Source organism: Pelobates fuscus, chromosome 8 (assembly GCF_036172605.1).
Source record: "Pelobates fuscus isolate aPelFus1 chromosome 8, aPelFus1.pri, whole genome shotgun sequence".
Lineage (NCBI taxonomy): Eukaryota > Metazoa > Chordata > Amphibia > Anura > Pelobatidae > Pelobates > Pelobates fuscus.
In genome coordinates, this window is record NC_086324.1 from 92740939 (window position 1) to 92767714 (window position 26776).

At 39.1% G+C, this 26776-nt stretch overlaps 1 protein-coding gene across 1 annotated transcript in view; it reads left to right on the forward strand.

The window, feature by feature from the left end:
• Window positions 1–26776, forward strand: part of DNAH7 (dynein axonemal heavy chain 7) — a 261702-nt gene that overhangs the window by 203525 nt on the left and 31401 nt on the right. Inside the window, exons 54-60 of the mRNA XM_063430168.1 lie at window positions 2220–2396; window positions 2704–2865; window positions 8267–8467; window positions 11053–11214; window positions 13454–13639; window positions 16038–16175; window positions 24090–24320. Coding sequence (XP_063286238.1) covers window positions 2220–2396; window positions 2704–2865; window positions 8267–8467; window positions 11053–11214; window positions 13454–13639; window positions 16038–16175; window positions 24090–24320 — 1257 coding nt within the window. The remainder of the gene's footprint in view (window positions 1–2219; window positions 2397–2703; window positions 2866–8266; window positions 8468–11052; window positions 11215–13453; window positions 13640–16037; window positions 16176–24089; window positions 24321–26776) is intronic.

Sequence of the window (26776 nt, forward strand, 5' to 3'; positions counted from 1 at the left end):
TGTAGATAGAGACTATGGCGCATGAGAAGAAGTTATCTCAAGTTAGGCATTAAAAATTCTTCCTTAGGCACAGAAAGTCAAGAAATCCCAAAGTTTCCAGCTTGACATGCAAATGAGCACATACAGGCATTGTGTTTCAAACTTCACTCTGCATTTCTGCAGTTACGCTTAGCAATGGACACTGTTTAAGGCACAGCTTTTTTCAAATTATGACATGGGTTGTAATCCAGAAGGACCAATGACCAAATACCAGCCATGGGCTGCAGTTTCAACTTTGTGGGTCTCATCAGCATGGTGCTGGTCTGGAAGTTGAAGTCTCTCTGACAGTGTATATACTTGTCTTTTTTGCATATAGCAATATATATGAAAATTTAAATGTATGTATACAATAATAATAATGATATCTATATTTTTTCATAACCAATGGTTAGAGCAGACACAGAAAATAGTTTTTTGGCAACATTACTCAGAGCAGTGGTGGACCCTTCCCCACTGTAATTAGGGTTTTACAGTAATGATTTTGTTACAGATTATCATACAATTAAGTAATGGAATGTGCAAAGACCATTCTTTTTGTTACCAGAACTAAACCAGCCTGATAGAATGGATCATCGATCCATCAGGCTGGTTCAGATCTAATTGCGAAAAGCATGGATGTTATATTTCCATGCTTTTTATTCTCATGCCACTGTATCATGCACTTTACATCAGTGGCAGAACTAATGGACAGGACCTTGGTGAAGTAAATTTCTTGGGTCCCCCTTCCACCGCAAGGGTACCAAAAAGGTAGTATTCAACTGCCACCTCCCACCATGCTTTTCCAGCTAGGGATCTTCTATGCAGGGATGTGTTTATATGTGGTGTTGGTGTTTGCTTGTTGGTTGTGAATTTGCATGAAGTGTTAGCATTTGAATGCTGTGTTTGTATATAATGTTGGCATTTCAGTATAGGGGTTAGTTTGTATGTAGTGTTAGCATTTCAGTGCAAGGGTGTATTTTTATGTAGTGTTGGCGTTTCAATGCGAGGCAACATATACAGTGGCAACACTAGGGTTGGTGTCATCTGAGGCATTAATTCATGGCGTCACCCCTCCTGCCCATGTACTTCCTTCCATAACAGGCACATTCCTTACCAATGTTTTTTTTTTACTAATGTTACGCACAAATCATAATTACCATATATCACTTAATGTAATGACACTCTGTAGGGGGAATGCAGTGTGTGTTTTTAAAGAATGCATTAGGTATGTATAGGTGATTGTCAGGAATATATGTGGATCCAATACGCAGAGTGTAATAGAATAGTAACGTATACCGGACCTTAGAATGGCCAGGTTAACGTCACAAGAACAGAGAGTAATCAGGAACAAGCTGAGGTCAGGGGAGGCAGAAATCAGGAACAGCAAGAGTACAAGAGCTGAATCAAAGGAATATAGAAGGTAGACTAGTCAAACGTTGCCAAAGTCAAAACCAAGAGAAATACACACTATACAGAATCACAACAGGGCAATGAGAGATGTCCTGAACTCCACTTATAAACTGAGTACCATTACTTTGTAGCCACGCCCCCAATACATTAGAATTCAACCGTTTTGGCGGGCCGTGACGTCATTAGCGTCATGACATTGGCGCGCATGTGCTGCGTCAAGAAGGGCTGGGCTATCGTAAAGAAGGGCGGGGCTATCGCGGTCGGCTCGAGAACCGCTAGTAAAAAGAGAAGAACCACTGGAAAGGTCCCCAACCTCCTGCAGGATGGCTTCAGCATGTGGCACAGCCTGTGCCAACACACAAGGTATCCTGACAGTGATATAGTATGTATAGGCGAGGTAGTGTGGAATAGGGGCTGTTTGAGATTTCTGGAAGCATTTACATTAATATATATATATATATTTATATATATATATAGTAGAACAAAATACAGTTTATTCCACTCTCTTTTCCTTTTTGTTACCTTGGGTCAGGGATGCCTATGCTTGGTGGTCCAGTGTAGAGAGCGTAAGGTGTGCATTCTGTGCCGGGTGTAGGGTGTGATAGCTCTCTCGAGCTCCAGACATTTCTACCGAGAAATGTACTCTTCTCTGCCTATAAGTTACGGTAATGAGCATTTAAATAAGATATATAAGTTATGGAATTGAAAACATGTAGTGGGGCTGTGATTTTATTTTTACACTTTGTCTCTAAAATAATCATGAATCTCACAAAATATTTCTTTACATCTAGGTTATACCTATGGTTCAAGAATTTGTTACTGAACATTTGGGAAGACCATTTATTGAGCCTCCTCCATTTGATCTTTCCAAAGCATTTGGCGATAGCCACTGCTGTGCCCCATTAATTTTTGTGCTGTCTCCTGGTGCTGATCCAATGGCAGCCTTATTAAAATTTGCTGATGATCAGGTATGCTCAGAACTTTAAAGTCTTAACCCATTAAGCATTAAGCATTAAGTGTAGTATTTTTTGTCATTATACACTTTACTGTCAAATTGCTTGCATTCTTCCATGATCAAAAAATTATCTAAAATTGCTTTCAGGCAACATATTTAATACTCCTTTGTAAATATCAACATTAGTCACAACCACTTGTTAAAAGTATGTTACTTCTATTAATTGTCCCAGACAGAATCTAATTGCACTCTAATCTTTTCTTCAGCCTTTTCAATAATAAATGCGTATTAGTTGTATAATTCCTCATTTTAATCCGTAGGGTTTTGGGGGCTCAAAGATGAGTTCTCTTTCTCTTGGGCAAGGGCAAGGACCAATTGCTCTCCGCATGACTGAAAAGGCTATAAGAGAAGGTAGTTGGGTTGTTCTTCAAAATTGTCACTTAGCTACATCATGGATGCCCATGCTGGAGAAAGTCTGTGAGGTAATTATCATGATTTTGTTTATGGTTATAACTGTGCTTGTGATAAATTGTGATACCGTATTTATCGGCGTATAACACGCCCCGGCGTATAACACGCCCCGGCGTATAACACGCACCTCATTTTAAGAAGGAAATTTCCCCCCCTCCCATAGTGTTCTCCCCCCCTCCCATAGTGTCCCCCCCTCCCCTTGTCCCATAGTGCACTTTCCCTCCCCATGTCCCATAATTACTTACCTGTCTTGAAGCATGGGCCGGCTTCACAGCGCGCATCGCGGTACAGGAACTTAAATTTCAGGTTCCGGTTTCCGGCGGGACTGAAAGGAAGTGTGCACACTGAGTGCGCACTTCCTTTCAGTCCCGCCGGAAACCGGAACCTGAAATTGAAGTTCCAGTACCGCGGTGCGCGCTGAACACCGGCCCACGCTTTAAGACAGGTAAGTAAACTTTCACATTCGCTCCATAAGACGCACAGACATTTCCCCTCACTTTTGAGGGGAAAAAAAGTGCGTCTTATGGAGCGAAAAATATGTATATCGACGTATAACACGCACACATCATTTGCCCCCTATTTTCAGGGAGAAAAAGTGCGTGTTATACGCCAATAAATACGGTATGTTGTTTTACTCATATACAAAGTTCAATTTAAAAATGATTTGCTGTGTTTGTTTTTAGCCAAGTTTGCTGTACAAACGATGGCATATGTGAAACTGTTTTTAAATATATAGTTTCCACTAGTAATGGTAGAGCAACTATTGTAACTGATTGAATAAGTGGTACTAATGGGAGAGCCAAGATGAAAAGGGAAAAACTGAATTTAAAACCCTTAATTAAAAACTGTATAAATGTACTACATGTAATAACTAAGTACAATCACAGTACATTTCTAAATATTTTAAATATACTGCCTTTCTCTGTTATTATCTTTGTAAATCATTTAATGTTATTTTAGGAAAAAATAAATCAACGCAATCCTGTGGTAGGTAAACACATTCCACATAACAGATGTTGAGCTGATGTATGATTCACTTGGCTACTGTCAGGTAGAGATAAACGATCACATTAAGGGAACACTCCAAACACCATAACCACTACAACCAATTCTAGGGTTATGGTGCCAGAAGTTCCCTGTCTCCCTCCTGGGGTTAGTAATCAACCTGTTTGAGAACAGTTTGACAATTTACCTGTGATCTGTTGGGCGCCTCTTCTCTAGTTGGAGAGTCCTGTGTTGAGCCAAACACAGTTTGCAGTGCAAGGCTCGCTCAGGGGAGCTAAAGAAAAGGTCAAGACAACCAGGATGGCAAAATCCCAGTAAGTACTCAAACAGTTTGACTTTACCCAGGGAGGGTGCCAGGGCATTCCACTACAGCAGGTAAGGATTTATAATGCTTGGAGTGTTCTTTTAACACTGATGTGAGCTTACAGTACCTGTCTCTATAATTGCACTCTGGGTAATCTTTTACAAAGAAAGGAGCCTAGATAGCAAAAGTAAAATAAGTCAGGACTATAAAGTTGGAAATGACAGTGAGTCAGTGGGAAAAAGACCCACAAAAAACAATAAATATAAATTAATATATGGCTAATACGCAAATACATTACATATTAAAATTTGTTTAAGAACAGCCGGTGAGAGTGCACAAGCCTAACTTTAATTTTCAGTTAGATCACACTATTCCCCAGCACCAATATCCATCCTGGTGGCACACTGTAATTTATTGTTTGCATATATTTGAATATGTTATCTGTATAATTCAAATATAAAAATGTGTCATTCTCAGGTCAGAGTGTGCCTTCAAGGATATTATTGAGAGGGAAATTTTGACAGTTTTATGTGTCACGAATGAGGAAATTAAATTTGTTGTTAACCCCTTAAGGACACATGACATGTGTGACATGTCATGATTCCCTTTTATTACAGAAGTTTGGTCCTTAAGGGGTTAAACAAAATTGATATATCAGATATACCAGTCAAACATTTGCAACATGCCAACTGTCAGGTCTTTTGACTCGTAAAGTACTACCGTCCTTGTGGCAGTGACTGGGTTAATGTATTTCATCTCATTTCACACATCTGTGTCCTTGAAGACATTGTCATCGATTGGTTTTGAAAAAACTAGTTACGTACGAGTCAGAACTGATACAATCTAAGCCACATCCGAAGTGAATGGGATTTTCATGTTTAATGTTCTCTTCGAATAAGCCAAGAAATAGGAAAAGTTAAGATATTTATAAAGTAAATTGGATTCATTCTAGAGTTGAATTAACGGTGCACATATTACTAGTTCTTATCTTGTGCTGCTAAAAATGCATATGAGATAGGTACTTTTTCTCAAAACTCATTTTACATATATTGGTCTTAAAACAAGAAAAAAAACAAAAAAACGGCTATTTCATTTTTATTCTCTATCACAGTTCTCTGGTTTGTCCTGTACTTGTGTGTTGTCTTTTCATGCAACTTCTTGTGTCCTATAACCTTCCTAAAGTATCCTATTTTCCCCACATTTCCTGTGATCTTCTACGGACACATTTCTTCCATTCTGATCACATCTGGAAGCAGATTACTATCCTGTGACTTACATTAATCAAAATCTGAACATTGCAGTATAATGCAGTTAAAGATTCTTTCTATACATTTTATTTGTGGTTTTTAGTGCTCTCAATGCTACACATTATTGAATAATAGCTTGTTTATTGACATACAAATAAAGTCAGCATTCTGATCTGGGATGATTACTTTTTGTCTTTCCTAAAAGCTGAAATCCTTGTGGCATAGTTTAAATGCAATATAATACTAAACATTTGGTAGATCATAGGTTTTTTTTTTAGCAGGATCCCCTCTGATTGCATGTATAATAAATGTGAAAATTGCACCTATCCTACCTCAAAAACCCCATACATGTTTTTCTCCCCCAAGTACATCACCAACTCATTGATGGATAGAATCTGGTTCACATCCTAGATGATTACCATACTGAATGATTCCTTAGTGCTCTTATTCAACTTATGATACAGATGTTCAAACAGCTACTAGATGCATACTTGCAAAGACAGAATATTCAAGGATATAATCTTTCAATGTAGGGTAATAACTGCTTGATTCAAGGATAAATCTGGCTGCCATTCTGGGGTCAAGAAGGAATTTTTTGTCCTAGCTTGTTGCAAAATTGTGCTTCAAACTGGGTTTTTTTTTTTTTTTGCCTTTTGGATCAACAGCAAAAAACAGGTGTGAGGAAGGCTGAACTTGATGGACGCAAGTCTCTTTTCAGCTATCTAACTATGTAACTATGTAACTATGTAACTTGCTAAACACGAGGATACTCTGATGAGTTGGAATGTCTGTATGTTAACTAATTTTGTCTATAACCTTTACATTCAAGGGATGTAAAATTACTTATCTTTACTAGTTATCCAAGAACTCCTTCTCTAATATAGATCACATCTTGTGGAGATTTAATCCCCACATATGGGATCTAGACTTAGTATTAATTAATGTGTTAACAATTACCAACAAATGGATGAACAGGCATTCCTAATTATTATTATTACAATAGCAAAAATTGTGTATTTTGGATTTGTCCTGCTTTAGGCATGATGAAACTCGGGCACCCCTCCAATCTAAATTTGCTTCACCCCTTCCTGTTTAAGACCAGCACTTTGATTAACTAAGATACTACACACTCACTCACAGACAAACATTGACAGACACACACACACATTCATAGGCACACACACTGACATAGATAAACTGACAGACACACACAATTACTGACACAATTACTAACAGACATAAATTCACTGAGGCACACACAGACACACACTCACTCACTAACAGACACACACTCACTGAAAGACACATATTCACTGACAGACTTAAACTGACAGAAACACACATATTCATTCAGAAAAACACACATTCACTGAGAGACACACACATTTACTGACAGACTTACACTGACACACACACACATTCACTGACTGACTTACATTAACAGACACACACATTCACTGACAGACACACACATTCACTGACACATATCCTGATACTGACACATTGTCTAACAAACTCACAAATTATATGTAATTTAATTATAATTTAAATCCACCCAGCCTTCCTAACTTTTGGAGAGATAAAGTGCATTCTTCCCTCGGGTCCAGTTGGGCTGCTCTTCTGGCTCCGATGGTGCTGGGCGGGCAGTCAATGGAGGCGGTGAGGGAGCTGTCCTCTTAGCTCTTCCTGCTCAGCTCCCTCACGCACCGTTTAGTAATGCCGGGAGCCGGCATCACAGCCGGAATCACTGCTGGACGTGTGAGGGAGCTGAGCAGGAAGAGCTAAGAGGACAGTGCTCCCTCGCTGCCCGCCTACAAAATAAGCAGCTGCCTGCCTTGAGGGGGCCCTGAGGTGGGCCCCCAATGAAATGAGAATAATAGGGCATCTGCTAAGGCATTTGGGGGATTGAATAGAATACAATCATAGAATGGGAATATCTGACAAGTAATTGATAAACAAAAATTACCAGAGACAAGGGGTGAAGAAGGCTCTACTCTATGATGTAACGTGTAAATTTATATGAACACTTATTCATAAATCATGCTTTCTGTGCTGGGGAAGTAGGCATCAGCGTACCTATCAATACTCTAACCCCACATTTTAGTTTGTGTTTTCCAGTATCTTGGAATGACAACTTAATCCTACAAAAATATTTATGTTACCATCTCTGCAGACCGTATCCATTAGATTGTGCATCTGGTTTCAAACAAATACTGTACACCAATTGGACAACTTTCGCCCCATTTGGTTTGTCTAAATGCTTTTTTACGAAACAATCTTATGGACAGAATTTGCCCGGACTTAAATGCTAAAAGGACGAATCCCGAATTGGCAAAATTCAAATCGTTTTTTGCTGTGCACAAGTCTGGTGTCTGTACTCCTTCTGATCAATAATCACTTCCTAAAGTCTCAGATTTTCTAGCCTGTGCAAGTCCTGTACATCACAGCCAACTAGATGTTCTATGGTGGAAAGAACCCACACTGTGGAAGTGAGCTGAACTACACCAGTAACTTGCATTGATAAAAAGCTCATTACTTGATCAGATTTTTTTTAAGATCAGTTTGCTATTTGATTCAGGGAAAGTGTTTAAATATCTTTAGTACCTGACACTAAAGCTAAAAAAAAGCATGATATAAGATGTATCTATCTATGTCTTCCGCCTATTTATATCTGGCATGACCAAGACTATTAAACACATCTTTTCCTGTATATATTTTGCAGCCTCCTATCAGGCAAACAGTTAAGCTAATAGGCAAAATCATTTTGTGCAGTTGAAACCCTATGTTAAATATTCATGACATGTTGAAATCAAATTGCAGTGTATCTTTTCATTTGACTGTTTTATCATTCCACAGGAGCTGAATCCTGAAACTACACATCCAGATTTTCGCCTCTGGCTTACAAGTTATCCATCCCCAAACTTCCCTGTGTCTGTACTACAGAATGGAGTGAAAATGACAAATGAGGCACCTAAAGGCTTGCGTTCTAATATAATTCGCTCATACCTGATGGATCCAATCTCGGATGCAGAGTTCTTCGGAGCTTGTAAAAAGCTTGTAAGCATTGTTTGCTAGTTGTAATCCATGTGTTTATTTATAATATAACATACAGAGCATTTTTTTCTTTTGTGTGAATTGCATTGTTACCTTTGTTAATGAAAAAGAATAATGCATTATTATGCAAAGATGAAAAAGAACAGATTGAAATAACTGTTTCTACCACATACCTATTTTTTTTATCTGAGAACTACTCACGTAAAAGTACGTTATAGTTGTTAAAATTCATTTGTTTTCTAAATTTAGTACTGTCTATATCATTTTTACTTAAAATTCGCAAGCAGCGATTTATTCTGTTGAATATCATTTCTTCACAATTTATGAATTTTTGATAATGTTTTTTTTTTTTTTTTCCAAACTCGTGCACTTGCTGGAATTAACAAGTGAAATTAGTCCACAAGCCATTAACCAACCCCCCATTGTGATTTCACTTTTGAAGTTCCTACTTTATTTAGAATGCAAATGAGTTAAATGAAAGAGGTGTCAATCATGAGATTACAGATGCTGTTTAATTTCCCATCCATAACGTGTTATTAACGCATACAATTTGGAGTTACAGCACAAACACTAAAAATAAGTTCAAGCAGCACTGTCACTGTCTGGGGCTTTGCAGAAAATACAGCACTGAAGTCTGTAGAGGATCCCACAAGACCTCGAGATCCTCCATAGATAAAGCAAATTTCCTGCACTAGTGACAGCTCACTTCTAGATGGTGGTAGCTCCGCCCAGTGTATAGAAGTGTCAGGTGTAGGAAATATATAGAGACAAAGTAGTCCCTATATGTCTCTGTATATCTCATTGAATTCAATACAATTCCAACACAGTCAATGTGAGAATTTTGTAAAGATTTAATCTTTATGGAATATTCAATTTTCAAGGGGGTGACAGTGCTGCTTTAAACACTTAAAGGACCACTTAAGGCACCCAGACCACTTTTTCTCAATGAAGTGTTCTGGGTGCAGTGGTCTATTAGTTTTAACCCTACAATACAAAGCAATGCACTTTATATATATATATGGCATTGCTTACATTGCAGGGTTAAATACACCTCAAGTGGGCATCTCCTAAGATCCAATAGAGATCTTCCCGTGTGAGTACATAGTCAAACTCAAATCTCAAAGCTAACCCCCATTGCATTGGAGGACCACAGCAAATACACTTTTCTCGCCTTCTCTGTGAGGAGCATTGCATTAGAAAAAAAAAGAAAAGTTTGCATTGTGTTGTGGGAAGTGGATCAAACGACTGCAGGGACTGGATCTCAGCGCTGGAAAAAAGTAAGTAAAACCTTTTTTTCCATATTTTATCTAGATTTGGTGGGGAGGACCTTTTACTAAAAGCAGAGGAGGACACTATTTCATTAGGAATACAATATATTCCTAACAATATAGTGTTCCTTTAAACCAGAAGTGAGTTCGGAAATACTGGCAAAGCATCATGGGAGCTGGCATTTTCCCACAGCTGAGGATCTACTTCCTGGCCAAACCCGATAGATAGTCGGTGCTTATAATATAGAATTGCCTGGATACAGCATGTTATAAAGACAAAAAAAAAAAAAAAACAGATATATCAAATGAGAAATCCAGCAATAGGCTGTTTTACTTAATCATCCAGCCTCAGCAGGCCTTAAAGGGCTTTGCACATTATCCACCCAGCCGCAAAACAGTAGCATTACCAGTATCAAAACAGCATTAGATTTGTCAGAAACAAAAAACATCACTTTTGTTTTGCGTTTGGTAAGTTATTTGCCTTTTTGAAGCAGTTTAAACATGAGCTGCTTTGTAACATATATTCTAGTATTGTAGCAGCAAACCGTGTGCATTTATTCAGCATCTGCCTGGAGACATAGCTGCTATCACAACGACATAATGCAATTAGCACCCATTGTTCTGGAGACACAGATAACTGGCTGCAGTTTGCAAAAAAGAAAATAACAATCTTTCCTCGGAAACAAAAGGCAATACTATTCCAACAGGCTAGACACAAAGGATAATGGGATGCTAACCATGACAGAGTAGTCTACATTTTTTTTCAGTTGAACACATCTGAGCATATTTACTAAGCAGGGAAATTTAAATATTTCTTCTCATTGTAAACGCGGCGGATCCTACATACAAAGGACATGAATGTCAGAGGATGTCCATCATAGCCATTAATAGTTGCTTGTCACCAAAATGTTGTAATTTGTATTGGTTTCTCAATAAAAGCATCAACCTGAATGGGAAATAATGATTGGTATAGCTGTTCAAAGTATCAGTGTTATGACTGTTGGGACCTGGAGGGATCCCCATAATTGGTACATTCACTAAACATTACTTGACCATATACTTCTGTATTCTTGGTCCTAGAGTGATCCTTTCACATTTAGATCTTTGCTCCAAAATTATTATTTATGCATATGTTATATAAAGCACAGATAACCCCATTTTACAAGTGGCAATAACCGTTCCTAGTGTTTAACCAGGATATATGCAACAATGAATTATTAATCCAAAACTGTACAGTTTCATGGGATCATCTACCTTTGCCTAAATTATTCTAATATTCTGTGTTTTTTTTGGTTTGTTTTTTTTTGTTATGCATGAAAGCCGGAGTTCAAGAAATTGGTGTTTGGCCTGTGCTTCTTCCATGCTTTGGTTCAAGAAAGACGTAAATTTGGTCCTCTCGGATGGAATATCCCTTATGAATTCAATGAGACAGATATGAGAATTAGCGTACAACAACTTCAGATGTTTTTAAATCAATATGATGTAAGAAAATGTTGACCATAAAGCATGCATTTGTTTATTATATGTAATTTTCAGTTTTTAGATTTGTATGTGCAATCATTTAATTTGTATCCTAAATACTAATGCTCCTTTATTTTGTATCCAATTCTTTCCCTCGCAAAAGTACTAGTAATATAGCTTTTGCATTACAACTAAGCTCACTCGCATTTTTGAGAGTGGTTTATAGCAGCAGCAATTTGTAAAACTTGTAGACTGCGCATGGAATATCCGCTATTTTTCCGATACTGAAAAACAGCACGGTTCACTTAATGGATCACTATAGCATTAGGAATACATCCCCCAATAAAAGTTCAAAAAAATTTATAAAATCAAAGTTTTACTCCCCATCGGTGCTGTCCACCTTTCTACCTCCTGTGAAGAAGCAGGGCCTCCTCATACAGTATCATGGGGGACCTGATGTGCATTGTGTGGCAAGCTTCTCCAAAGGAAATTATTGTACTGTATGCTTTTCTAAAGACTTCTGTGACCAAATTTTACTCAGTCAGTGCAGCAGAAGCTGAGATGAGCTGAGATTAAGTGGTCTAGGTCACTTTAGAGGTCCTTTAACAGCGAGTTTAACGGTACATAAAAAGATTGTATGGCTGATATCAGTTTGAACAGTTTCAGTCGTTCTGCGTGATGAATAAAACTGATCTTGGTGATAAACTACTTATCCCATAATCCTCTGATGGACAGGATAACTATGGGATAAGATCAGTCCCTATAGACCAAAATATGATGCTCTCACCAATCAGCATCACCCCTGAGATATGCATTAGTTTAATGCATCTCTATGGGGAGTGATCAGAATTTTCATGCAGTGTGTCAAGACTTCAAACATCAGTCCTATAAATATTGCAGTATCAAAACAGAACGCGGCTCTTGTGACTGTCTTAGTAAGAGCTACTTAGTAAGAGCCACTAAAGGTGTTCTTACAGCTCAATGTAAACACACTGCCTTTTCTTAGAAAAAGTAATATTTAAAATTGACACACTGCAGGGACAGTCTCTTTGCATTAGAACCACTATATAAAAAGAGCATTATAGTGGCTATTACTCAGCCACTAGAGGGATCTCCTGGATGAGGTCCTGCAAAACCAACGTGCATCCTCTCCATTCTCTGAGTGGAGATGCTGAACACTCCCCAGAGAGATGCATTGATTAAATGCATCTCCATGAGCAGATGTTGATTGGCACAGTGCAATGATTTGCCGCTCGTGTCTACTAGCCTTCCAATGCTTTCCTAAGGGGAAACATTGGATTGACTAAGATCATCACGATTGATTATCTCAGTAAGGAGGTCGGACCAGATTGGCACGGCAAGAGCTACAAGGGCTAAATTTTATTTTTTTCTTCAAGTTTGTCTCTTCTAGCCCTACATTTCAAATTCACTTATGGGTTTATTAATTAAAGTGAGAATTCAAATTGAACTCAAAGTGAATTTCAAATTTAAAGGGACACTATAGTCACCAGAACACACAGCTTATTGTATTTGTTCTGGTGAGTATAGTCAGTCCCTTCAGGCATTTTGCAGTAAATGGTTTTTTTTCAGAGAAAATGCAGTGTTTACATTACAGTCTAGGGATAACTCCACTGGCCACTCCTCAGATGGCTACTAGAGGTGCTTCTTGGGGCAGTGCTGCAGACTGTGCAGATAATGGAGACACTGAACTTTCTTCATTGAGAGGCATTGATTCTTGATTGTTCTTGGCCCTATAGTGTTCCTTTAACATCACAATAGTTGAACGAGAACATTCTCCAATTCAGCTAGGATTTCAGTTTGGCTACTATGGCCTTTAATTTAAAATTCACCTCGAATTGTTACTTTAGTAAATGACCTTGTTTGAATTCACTTGAAATTCTTGAGTTTTCTCACTTTAATGAATAGCTATGTAAGCTGTAATGCTTCTGGTGGCTAAAGTGTTCCTTTAATGTTTTCAACAGTTTCTTGTGATAAGTTCAAAATTTATGCTAAAGAAAAAAAAGTGGGAGATTATTTTTAACCTCTTTTCTCAGACTCTTCACAACCTACTGTTTAGTAAATAGACTCTTCAGTAATTTGTGGTAGTAAACCATGGAACTTGACCATTTCAGTGACAGATAAAAGTCTCTAATGAATCGTCTGATACAAGGGGAGTGGCTGTATACTATAATTTAAAGGAGAGTGTTCAATGTAATCAACTGTAATTTCAAAACGTATTTGCAATTTGTTTCCATTTTAGGAGGTACCTTACGATGCTCTTCGATACATGACTGGAGAGTGCAACTACGGAGGGAGAGTAACTGATGATTGGGACCGACGTACACTGCGCACTGTTCTCAACAAATTTTACTGCTCACATATAATTACAAATCCTGACTACAAATTCGATTCCAGCGGAATTTACTATTCACCACCTGATGGAGATGTAAGTATAATTAGGACGTTTTTAAATATTTTTTTATATATATATATGGAAAATAAATCTTTCTATATCTTGTTTTATGTGTAGATTTTTAGTTATGAAGATATTATATAAATACATCACTTCCATTTGCTTAACCTAGCAGGATTTCATTTAATAACTCCATATAAATAAATAAAATGCCAACTTCCTTTGGCAAAGGCTTTCTCTCTCAAACTCATATCTCACTGATGGCAGTCCTTACTGTGCGTTATACCATAAAGCCACGGCCTTTCCTCTCATGATCCATGTCCCTTTTCCCTCTGCTTCTGCCCATCTTGATCCACATCTCCACTTCCCATGCTCATATCCATGTTGTCTTTCCCCAAGCTCCTTAATAATGTCTTGTCTCGCAAAATGAATGCCTGCCCAATCTCTGCCAGGACATTTCTCTGTCCAAACTGTTTCTTCTAATTTCTCATAATGCCCGGAAAGGCTACATGTATGGTGCCGTTCGGCTCCAGGGAGCCATAGAGAGCTGGGCAGTTGCTTTCTAAACACAACTACGGCATGGAAACAAGAGTGGAGCAATATATTGTAAAGTGAAACTCTACAAGTGTAGAAAATAAGAAATAAATCCTTGACTAACAGTTTGTTAGAATTAAGGCACTGTCTTATTGTATTTCCATAGCCCTTTGTGTTTGGGGTATATTATCTGGGAATACAAATAACATTTTTAGTACAATCTGCACTATTATTTGCTCTTGTTATGTCTTTTTCCTACATGTTTTGAAAAATCTATGTATGGAAGACTCTTCCCTGCTTTTGGTTTTACTTACATTTTTCTACACTTGTAGATTTTAAGAGGGATACTGCCTAAATTTCCAGTTTACAAAATATTGCTCCCCTCTTATTCCTCTTTTTTCTTATGTATTGCATTGTGTATGGTGTGTTTTAAGGGTATCACACTTAGAGTGTTTGAAGCAGTAAAACAAGTTATCAACTCTAATTCCAAATATTACCATTCTAAAACAACTACGGCATGGCTCATGTTGTAGTGATGTCATGCATCAATGGAAACTGCCAGTAGCTTTGTATAAAACTCTCCAAAGCACCGCTCCTTGTACAGTGCTGTATGTGAGATTACATAGCCCCTGGGAGCTCATCTACACTTGGCAACTGCAAGCAGTCAGGAGCAATGTACATTTTGGCTATTTTTGCCTTTAATTTAAAATTTGTCTTGAATTCCTGACAATTCCCTTAATAGCCCTGTGTCTATGTATATACACATATAATACAAACAATATATATATAAATATATATAGTGCTTGGATTGTTCATTTAACTTGTCCTGACAGTCAGGTGGCTATATGAAAAAGTAACTTGAATCTTTAGCACCAGGGATTTATTTGAGCATATCTAATTGCCCCATTATTTTCTATTGCATTTTCTTGCATTATTCTTGATTTATTAAATTATTGTCTTATTGCCTACTCCCCTGAAGTCAGGGATAACAAGGTACCACTGATTATTTCTTGCCTATTGGATGGTCCTGGAGATGCACATAATGTGTTCTCCTTACTTTGTTTTACTTCCCTGCTTCGTTACGTTGTTTGCTTTTTAGAATGTTGTACCCCTGCCTGTTAATAATACTGAATTACACTATATTGTTTTATTTTATTCTGTCTACATCCAACAACCTATAAACAAACCTATACCAATATCATTTTATATTTGGTCTACTGCACATCAATGTTTCCCCTCTAAGCTTTTATTCCCTATATTTATAGCATAATTTATTTTGCTCATTTGTATTTATCTTTTTTATTTTTCAGATTATATTATATTGTCTTCTTACCTCATTGCAAAATATATATTTTTTTTCTTTTACTATACCTGTGAAAATCACATTCTGTAATATTCTCCAAATGTGCCTCAATATTTGCTTTTGTAAATACCTAATGACATTTTCTGGTAATTCAATTGACATTTGTGATAATGAGACACTTTCAGACTCATTAAATAGCTCTAAATACATGTAATCGGCAGAGTAGATTGGCCAATTGATTCTTATCTGTTATTGTACTCTGATCTGTAACGCTTATCCAAGCATCTCCGATATCTCAATATATTACAACAGGCATGACCTACAGCGAGGCTATGAGAACATATAAGGTTTATCACTAAATTGAGAACTCAGGGTGAATTTCCAGTGCATTTAGAATTTTAGGCCATAGTAGCTGAACTTGATGCATACATGGCATAGAGAATGTTTCCAATTCTGCTATTTTGCCCTTACATTTGAAATTCACTTTGAATCCTAGCTTTAGTGAATAATCTTTTATACGTAATTTTAATCTGTTTCATGCTTGGCTTTTTAATAAATGCAAGTACTTATACCTTTTGCCATTTCACTTTGCAGTACAACTATTATATTGAATATACCAAGAACCTGCCATTGAATCCTTCCCCTGAGATTTTTGGCATGAATGCTAATGCGGATATCACTAAGGATCAGTCAGAAACCCAGCAACTATTTGACAGCATCCTCCTCACTCAGGTATTAAACTTGACAGCGCTCTTATTTTATGTTTACAATAAGCATCGAGCACCAAGTGACATGTTGGATACAGAATGCCTTATTTAAAGGCTGTTTTTTGTATTTAAGGAGTTCTATATATTGGCTAGGTATAGAATACATATGTTATAACATTAACAAGGACACACTAACTCTGCATGCACAAATAGAGAAAACCTGCTATTTAATACATTTTCTTTCAATATTCAGGACAGAGGGACAAAAAATGTTTTTTTATGGGACTAGGGCAGTGGTAGGCAACCTATAGCAGCCCAAATGATGTGTACTATTTCTCCCCGATTCTTTGCCAGCGTGCCAAGGTTGCCTACCTGCTAGGGTATAAGATACTGATTGAGGCTGTCTGACTAGAAAAGACACCTGAAAGATATATCATTATTTTTTAATTAGTTCGATTATTGAGGAAAACACATTTTTAAGAGGATTCTTGTATCTAATCAAATGATCATTTATATAAATTGTAATTTTGGCCAGCTCTCATTGGTGCTCACACGAAAAGAATCAAACCTGTAACTGAACTGTCCATCTAACTATACACACCACTTTCACAAGCATCATAGCTACCAATCTCTCCTCCCCTCTGACACATTGCCATTCATCTTGTGTTTCTTTACCCCATTTTCCCAAATTGTAAGAGCATTCTTCTCCTCTCATCTCTATCAACATAATTTTTTTTGTCAATTACTAAAAGCAGAATGGGACGGCAGATAAGAATCATTCGGCCCATCCAGTCTTTCCAATTTTCTAATTCTTTCATCAGTCCCTGGCCTTATCTTATATCTAGGATATGTTTATCCCACGCATGCTTAAACTCCCTCACTGTGTTATCCTCTACCACTTCAGCTGGAAGGCTATTCCATGCATCCACTACCCTCTCAGTAAAGTAATACAAGTAATACTATTTGTTTATTAATCCCATTGTATCATTGTAAAGCTTTGTGGAAAATGTTACCTTAACATAATCATATACTTTTCATTTTTTTCAGACTGATAGCAGCGTAAGTACCGGTATATGGATTGGTAGCATCCTTAATACTTGTATATACCCTTTACTTCCTTTCTATGGTGTAAGGTTTCATTTTGGGAGAGGTGTATTCAATTTCTATCATAAGTAACAATGCGCTACAGGTCACCAAAATCTTTGAGAAAACATTTAAAATAAATGTAATACTACAATTACGTGACACATTCTTACATATCTGCACTAAACTAGCCATTGTGGGAATAAGTGGATTTTTACTTTTTCTTTTTAAGTTTGAAATTGCATTTTACAGTTTAACACAAATAGATGTCTATAATAATATGAAAAAAAGTATCTTTGTTCCAAATGTCCTGTTACCTACACCAACATTATCAACTTTGAGTTCGGCTGTGTCCTCTGGCAACACCAATAGCCTCTTTGAGCTCTCACGGATGTTGCCAGACACTTCCCTGTATGGCTTCAACATGCACCATTGCTCTTGATGTATCTGGAAGATAGACCTGATAAATGCCTCCTTTTCGCAGGGTGGGACTGTGTGTCCTGCAACTGCAAATTTTATGCAGCTGTATATATCTTATTTAAGACTGCATTATTCTAAACATGATATCTTAACGTGGTTCCTGTTTTCTGAGTGTAGCTGTGATAAATATTTATGTTCTCACAGTGACCCAATTGTTCTCCATTTTACCTTACTTCTGCTATTTAAACATACACTGTAGGCACCCAGACCACTTCAGCTCATTGAAGTGATCTGGGTGCAATGTCCCATGTCACTTAACCCTACAGTGGTAATTATTGCAGTTTCCGAGACAGCCACTAGAGCGACTTTCGGATGCTTAGACGACTTGTGGTTGTCTAAACGGCGCTGGACGTCCTCACGCTATGCATGAGGACTTCCAGCGTCACCAGAATCCCCATAAGAAAGCAATGAATAATGCTTTCCTATAGGGAAATCCTAATGTGAGCGCGGCCATTGCCGTGCATGTGCATTAGGTCTCCCTAATGGAGTGTGGGCAGAGCCTGACCCAGCGCCGAGGTACATCGGCGTTGGATTCAGGTAAGTGACTGAATGGGTTTTAACCCCTTCAACGATGTGGGATGGGAGGCGGGAGGGAGGGGGCACTGTAGAATTCTACAGTGCCAGGAAAACGGGTTTGTTTTCCTGGCACTAGAGAATACTTTTAAACACTGCTGGTCTCTTGTATCAGGGGCTCCTAACCCAATGCCCCCTACCAGTTCAGGAGTGGGGTCCGGGGGGGCGAACAGTAGGCCCTCCCCCCCCATTATCCTTTATGGCCCCCACCCACCGCTCAGGGGTGGGGGCCGGGGGGAGGACACTAGGTCCCCCCCATTGTGATTCATGGCCCCCACCCACCGTGCAGAGGTGGGGGGCCGGGGTGGAGGACAGTAGGTCCCCTTATTCTTGTTTAGGGCCCCCACCCGCCGTGCAGGGGTGGGAGCCAGAGGGGGAGGACAGTAGGTCCCCCCCATTCTTATTTAGGGCCCCAACCCGCCGTGCAGGGGTGGGGGCCGGAGGGGGAGGACAGTAGGTCCCCCCTCATTATCCTTTATGGCCCCCACCTACAGCTCAGGGGTGGGGGCGGTGGGGGGAGGACAGTAGGTCCCCCCACCCCTCATTATCCTTTATGGCCCCCACCCACCGCTCAGGGGTGGGGACCGGGGGGGGGGGGGGAGGACAGTAGGTTCCCCCCCTCATTATCCTTTATGGCCCCCACCCAACTCTTACGGGTGGGGGGAGGGGGGAGGACAATAGGTCCCCCCCTCATTATTCTTTAGGGTACTAGGACTTTTTGTTTTATTTAACAGTGAGCAGCCACAGGCTACTAGACATGCCCCTACTCGCGATATAGCGAGTAGGGGCTGAATTTACTAATACTAAGTAATCTTTACTTGGTATTAGTAAATGTGGCTGAAAGACCAATTTAGGTCTTTCAGCCTTTTGGTAGATACCGTGGGAATTAGGTAGTTATCTACTAAGCGGCTGCAAGATGCAGCTGCGGCATGAATAGGATCGGAGTTTCATTCATTCGAATGATATTCAGATACGGACAAAGTCCCGATTTGCATTCTAACATGAATGGAGAAACTGTTCTCATTAAGTTAGGATGCAATTTGGCAGTTTTGCCGGCGTCCTGTCTAAGTGACAGGACGTTCGGCAATACTGACAGGAAGCATCGTGGGAACAGGGAGGAAAGCTAAGAATTGTGAGAAAAGTTCTCTGACCACCGGAAACGAAGCACACTTTGCTCCTCCGCTGGTCATGGAAGAGGAGAAATAGTCCCTACTTTGTCTTAAGTTTTAAAGAAAACTAGAGCAGATAGGAAGAAATGATGAACAAATCCTGACAGAGGGAGAGAAGAGGAATCAATTGGGGCAAGGTAAGTTCGGCATGACAATGCTGCTTTAATTTTAGGCTATTTAAGTGCCAGTAGGACAACTTATTATTGCTTTGCCTCTGTCCTATGATCTTGTGTTTAGGAACAAGACTGTATATAGCATTTTTGGTCCTGGGTACCGAGATCCCAAGACCACAGTGATAATTTAAAAAAAAAAATTCATGTATATTTAATAGATAGAACTGCTTCTGAAATAGATCTAATGAACTATACTTATTATTCCAAATTATTCATTTATTGCCATTCAGAGAATACGAACATGTTTTTCACAACCTTTTCCCTCATTAGCAGATAAAAATGAAGATAAATCTTTCTTATCCACTGAATTTATGAATTTCAAGTGTTTGAAAACTTAATTTAATATGACATTTCATTATTTTTTACAACTTAATGTACAATGCTGACAGTTTAACATTTCTAATTTAGGTTATATTTTATTGTTCATAGCCAAAATTGCCTTTGAAACGTTGCTCATAAAGAACAGATAGAATTCATAATCAAACCCTTTGAATTTGTCAGTCAGGATTTCCATTTTATTTACAAAAAGTAAAAGTCAACCACATTGCATATACTGTTACTCTCATGTGTTCCAATTTTTGTCAGAGTACATTTTTCAAATCCAAAGCTATTCCATAGCGTGTAGTGTAGTGTACTGTTAAATCATAGCAAATATTCTATTTTTACTGATTATGTTGTTTACTACTCATTTACCTTTCTCCATGGAGACATCATACAAAAGTTATAATAAAAGTAGAATTCTCTAATTTTTTAATTTTTTGGGCCTAAAATCATTTTAGTCAATAAACAATAAAGTTGTATTTCTGGATACAGCAGATATTGATAAAGTGGCAGATGTGTAAGAATGCAGTTTTGCTAGTTCTACATGTTTTTTGTCACATCACTTAGGATGTGTAATATTGTACTGATGATGCAAGATCAAGGACATTATTCACTAAACAGTTAACTGTGATGCCATGATACTGATAGTGTAACTTTTAATTTCATACTAAGTAGCAGATTTGCCAAATGTTTCCATGTCTGCTATATTAACCTTCATTTTAGTTTAATTGTCCGTTTGGATGAATTAAAGGGATATCATATGCACCATAGCCACTACTGTGCACTGGTAATGATGTTTCCTGGCATCGTCCCACTGTTAAAAGTCAAACCGTTTTGAAACAGTTTAACACTTCGCTTGGCCATCCCTAGCAATGCTTTCTGGCTCTTGTCCTCAGATATCACCATTAATCTAAAGCTGGAGTTTTCCCTTTACTTTAGCACAGCAGTCATGTCTGTGTATGGACAGAATCCATTGGTTGAGAATATTAGCTGATGCTTTCAGCCAATAAATTAAATTAGTGGTTCCCAAACCAGTCCTCAAGGCTCCCCTACCAGCCCAGGAATTAGGGATTACCCAGTTGTGTCCAAGGTGTTTTTAGAAAGAAAAAAAGGAAAAGAAAAATACCTTAGACAACTGGGTAATTACTAAACCCTGGACTGGTAGGGTACCCTTGAGGACTGGTTTGGGAACCACTGAATTAAAGCGATACTCTAGGCACCATAACTATTTCACCTAATTGGATTGGCTTTAGTACCTGGAGTCCCCTGGTGATGTCCCTCCATTCTGTGTTATTAGCATTAAACTATTAAAAGTTGGAAACTGTTTAACAGTGAATGGAATTGGAATGACAGACACTATAACCTCTTTAATAAGATGAAACTGTCACAGTGCCTAAAGTGTCCCTTTAAAGGAATACTAAATACCACCCTTCCTTGCTGTAAACCTCCTTATTTGAGATCATTAAGATTGATGATCTGAATGATACCACCCTCTCTGTAAGCCTCCTGTGTTGAGATCATTAAAGGACCACTATAGGCACCCAGACCACTTCAGCTTAATGAAGTGGTCTGGGTGCCTGGTCCAGCTAGGGTTAACCCTTTTTTTTTTATAAACATAGCAGTTTCAGACAAACTGCTATGTTTACACTGAGGGTTAATCCAGCCTCTAGAGCCTCTAGTGGCTGTCTCATTGAAAATCACAGTGAGAAGACGCCAGCGTCCATAGGAAAGCATTGTAAATGCTTTCCTATGAACTGGCTGAATGCGCGCGCGGCTCCTGCCGCGCATGCGCAATCGGCCGATGACGTCGCTAGGAAGGAGGAGAGGAGGAGGAAAGCTCCCTGCCCGGTGCTGGAGAAAGGTAAGATTTTAACCCCTTCCTCTCTCCAGAGCCTGGCGGGAGGGGGACCCTGAGGGTGGGGGCACCCTCAGGGCACTATAGTGCCAGGAAAACGAGTATGTTTTCCTGGCACTATAGTGGTCCTTTAAGAATGATGATCTCAGCCAATCCAAAGTTTCTCTGTTGGTGTTGGTCTGTGAGACCATCTGACTGAATAGCCACGTTTAGCTCGGCTATAGAGGAGGGACGCACCTCTAATGGCTGTTGGGAAGATAGCCTCTGGAGGTGCTTTTAATCTTTCAATGTAATGTTTTACAATGAAGGCATAAATTGACAACACCACTGCACCCAGACCACTTCATTATAATGTGGAAGGGAACTTAACAGTGGGATGGAGCTAGGGGACACCTGGCACCATATCCATTACATTGAGCTGTAGCAGTTATGTTGCTTAGAGGGTCTGTTTAACTGTTTAGTGAGTAATTTACAAAACATTGCAAATTAAATAATAATAAAGACACTCATCATATACATGAACCGGTTTGTGTTGGCATACTGTACAAATCTATTGGCTTTTGGCTTAAAACCTTTTCTGGCACATAAGTGGACAATGAGAAAAGCTGGTATTTTACACGCTGCGCAAATAATAAACACATTGTTTGCTAATTCCGTGCAAAACGAACAAATCTGATGGCGCCTTTACAATTTGTATAAAATCCAAGTGTTTTTCTAAAAACACAAATAAATTGCGTTGTACACTTAACAGAAGATATAAATGCACTGACTGGTAATTTCATTGTGCACTTATCTGTTGACATATTGTGCTCCTTATTAAAGCAAGTGGTAAATTATCAGTTTCTTAACACGAGAATGATTATTTTCTATGGGTAAAACATTTCTTACTTTTTTTCTGTTATTGTGGTGTTTGACCTTGTGGCTAAATATATAAATATAAGATATTTGTAACAGTATGCCTTGAATCTGATCTTTGTATTATTTAGTTAAAGTCTTGGGGCATTTGTTTCCTATTTACTCATTCTTTATGATATGTATCTATGTTTATCTTTATTTGGGCTACAGTGTGGTTTCATGTCCTCTCTATGCACTTTCATTGAAAAACAGACCCACAAAAGTAGTCAGATTCAATAATATGTTTTATGATTTTACTTGTAAGCTATTGGTCGTGCTTTCAGACTATGAAGTTTAAAATGTACCGGTCACGTTACATACAACTTGAGCTTCATTTAAAGTGCATTACATTGTATCTGTACATTGTGCAAACAGTGTTTGCAAAAATATACATTTCAATTTATTGCTCTTTAAAGTTTAATTCTTTCCTTATCAGTCAACCATTGGCATTAGATAATTCACACAGAGAGGAAACCGCACTCTTATATAAAGAACCTAGGTGCTGCAGACATGGGGCTGGCAAACCCATATACAGCAAGTCAAGAAAATGGTATGGCCCAGGCACTCGAGGTATATAATACAGAGCAAGGACTGCAATGTTTCAGCCTGCACAGTGGCCTTTGTCAAGCTGATTAAACTTTGTCTTAATCATTGGTATTAGATCTTTATGGTGGCAGCAGAGGAATTAAACAGATAATTGTGTGACTGGGAGAACAAGAGAACCCACTCAAAGGTAGTGCTCTGCTCCCTATCACTGTACTCCCCCAGCAAGCATTTTTCATGCTTGCACAAGTAGTACAGTAGGACATTTAGAAGCTAATGCGCTGGCAGTTAAACCAGGATGTGGGTGTCTTCGTTGACTGATAGATAAAAGATTGACTGAAAGATAAAAAGCATAAACTTACAGCGCCAAGATCATGTTCTTAAGCCGATCCTCCTCACTGGAAGAAGTGGGATGTCAGGGTGGAAGGGCTGAGAGGAGGACATGGGTGACACGATGGGGGCCATGCTACCATTGGAATCCTGCTGCCAGCCAGCTTTGCATGCTGATGCACTGAACTGACATTAGCGAGTCCGGAACTCTTGTTGGCTCCTAACAACACTGTCATAGGAGGAGTTACACATCCAGCAGAAAAGCAACATTTCATAGTGAAATGATGCACATACAGACTCCAAGCACCATGGCCACTTCAAAAGAGTGAAGTGGTCATGGGGATTGGAGAAATCCTTTACATTTTATGTAATTCCATATTTTGTGCATTACATGTTTAGCACGTGCAGTTTCACACAAATAAAATTAATGCTTAGAAGTGCATTCGATATGGCTCAGCTTGTAAACATATTGGTTTTAACATATTGGTCTCAATATATTAATCATTTTGGTTATGCAGTCACGGGCTTCTGGTGGTGGTGGAAAATCTACAGATGAAACGGTTTATGAAGTGGCTGCCGATATCCTGAGCAAGCTTCCCGCAAATTTTGACATTGAAGCAGCAATGAGGAAATACCCAACCACATACACACAGAGTATGAATACTGTGCTTGTCCAGGAAATGGGTCGCTTTAATAAACTTCTTGCTACCATAAGAGATTCTTGTATCAACATACAGAAAGCAATTAAGGTACGTCACACTTTTTAGTTATTTTACACTTAATTTGATTTTATAGCAGATGCTTACTTTCAATTTAGTATATTCCAATGCAAAGGTATCTGTCATTCAGATAAAAACACCCATGATGTATGATGTGCTGAACACTCCTGGAGGAAGTCTTGCACCCAGACAGACTATCTCCATTATAGATTCACATTGTGTTCATGCAGTGCAGCCCTTGCCCTCGCCAAACAGTCATACTTTTCCTCTCTCATTAGTTTATGCTCCCGCAATCCCAGGTGTCTCTTTGACACCTTTAACTCTCTTCTTCCACCCCCCAAACTAACCTTACAGCCGATAGCTTAACATGTTACTTTACCAACAAGATTGAACAGCTAAGGAAAGAATTCTCTTACCTTGCCTTTCTTTTTTTCAACCACACGTAGATCATGCCTTTCCTACCCTTCAGACTTTCTCCCCGTCTACTGAACAAGAGGTGGCTGCGCTTTTCCTTTCCTCTCTCCCACTCGATCCTGCCCCATCTCGCTATCCTTAACACACATCTTTTAACTGCTCTCTCTCTTCTGGCGTTGTCCCTGCTGACCTTAAACATGACACTGTAGTACCTATCCTGAAAAAAACATCTCTTGACCCGTCCTGCTCCCTTTTCCTCAAAGCTTCTGGATTGACTTGTCTTTACCCGTATGTCTACTTCCTCAATTCCAACTCTCTTCTTGACCCTCTTTAATCTGGCTTCCGCCCTCTCCACTCTAGTGAGACTGCTCTAATCAAAGTTACCAATGACCTAATCGCAGCTAAATCCAAAGGCCACTACTCCATACTAATTCTTCTTGACCTCTCTGCTGCCTTTGACACCGTTGATGATGCTCTTCTTCTTCAAACTCTTCAATCACTCGGTCTCTGTGACTCTGTCCTCTCGTGGTTTTCCTCTTATCTCTCCCAACGCTCATTCAGTTTCTCCTTTTTTAATGATACCTCCTCCCCTCATCCTGTCTCGGTTGGAGTCCCCCAAGGCCTTGATTCCCTTCTATTTTCTCTATATACTGCCTTTCTTGGCAAACTTATTACCTCATTTGGATTCCACTACCACCTGTATGCTGATGACACTCAGATTTATCTCTCTTCTCCGGACCTCTCCCCTGCTGTCCTGCAACGTGTCACTGCTTGCCTTTCTTCCATCTCTGACTGAATGTCCTCCCGCTTTCTGAAACTCAATCTCTCAAAAACTGAGCTCCTTGTCTTTCCTCCTCCTAATACTGATCCTCCTCTTTCGCTCTCCCTTCAAGTTAGTGGTATCCACATAAGTCCATTCTTGCAAGCGCGCTGTCTTGGCGTCATACTTGATTCTGGCCTCACCTATGAGCCGCACATCCAGTATATTGCCAAATCCTGTAGATTTAATCTTAAAAACATAGCCCGCATCAGCCCTTTTCTTAAGCAAGATGCTACCAAGGAGCTTTTCCATGCTCTAGTAATTTCCCGCATGGGTCATTGTAACCCTCTCCTAGTTGGTCTTCCCAAAAGCCGTATTGCCCTGCTACAGTCTGTAATAAATGCTGCCGCCAGACTGATTTTCCTCTCTAGTCGGTCATCTCACCCCTCTGTTAGTCCTTACATCGGCTTCCAGTATCCTGTAGGAGTCAATTTAAAGTGCTAACCCATACCTATAAAGCACTGAACAATTCTAGCCCCTCTTATATCTCTTTACAAATCCATAGGTATGCCCCTTTTTAGTCTCTCCGCTCTGCCCGTCACCCTCTCCTGTCCACTGCTCTCACGCGTACGGCCAACTCCCGCTTGCAGGACTTCTTGCGGGCGGCTCCCTTCCTATGGAACAGCCTGCCTACCACCATCAGACTTTCCCCTAGTCTTCAATCGTTTAAGAAGTGCCTTAAAACCCATCTCTTTAGGAAAGCTTATGGCTTCCCAGATTAACCTCTGCCTCACATACCTGTCTCTTGCTCTCTCCTAAAGGGCAGCACTTTACTCTCTCCTACAGCCCTGCCTCACTCCTACCTCATTTGATTGCTGTTTCCTGTCCTAATGTGTTTTACACCCCACCTCCTAAAGACTGTGAGCAGGGTCCTCTTCAACCTATCGTTTCTGTAAGTTTTCTTGTAATTGTCCTATTTATAGTTAAATGCTCCCTCTCGTAATATTGTACAGCGTTACGGAATCTGTTGGCGCTATATAAATGGCGATAATAATAATAATAATGATAATAATGGAGAGAAGCAAAGCAATGATGGCCAGTAGATGGGTAAGAGCTAGTTAGTTAGGATCATAAGCCTAAGCGATTACATTGAAAAGAGTCAGTGGAGTGGTATTGAATGGGTGAACTTTAGAACTTTCTGATTGTTCATCTAATACAAATGTGTCCATGAATTCCTTAATTCTAGAAAAATCCACACAACTTGACCAAATTACAATGCACAAATGTATTAAATGCATTTCTGGCTCAATTA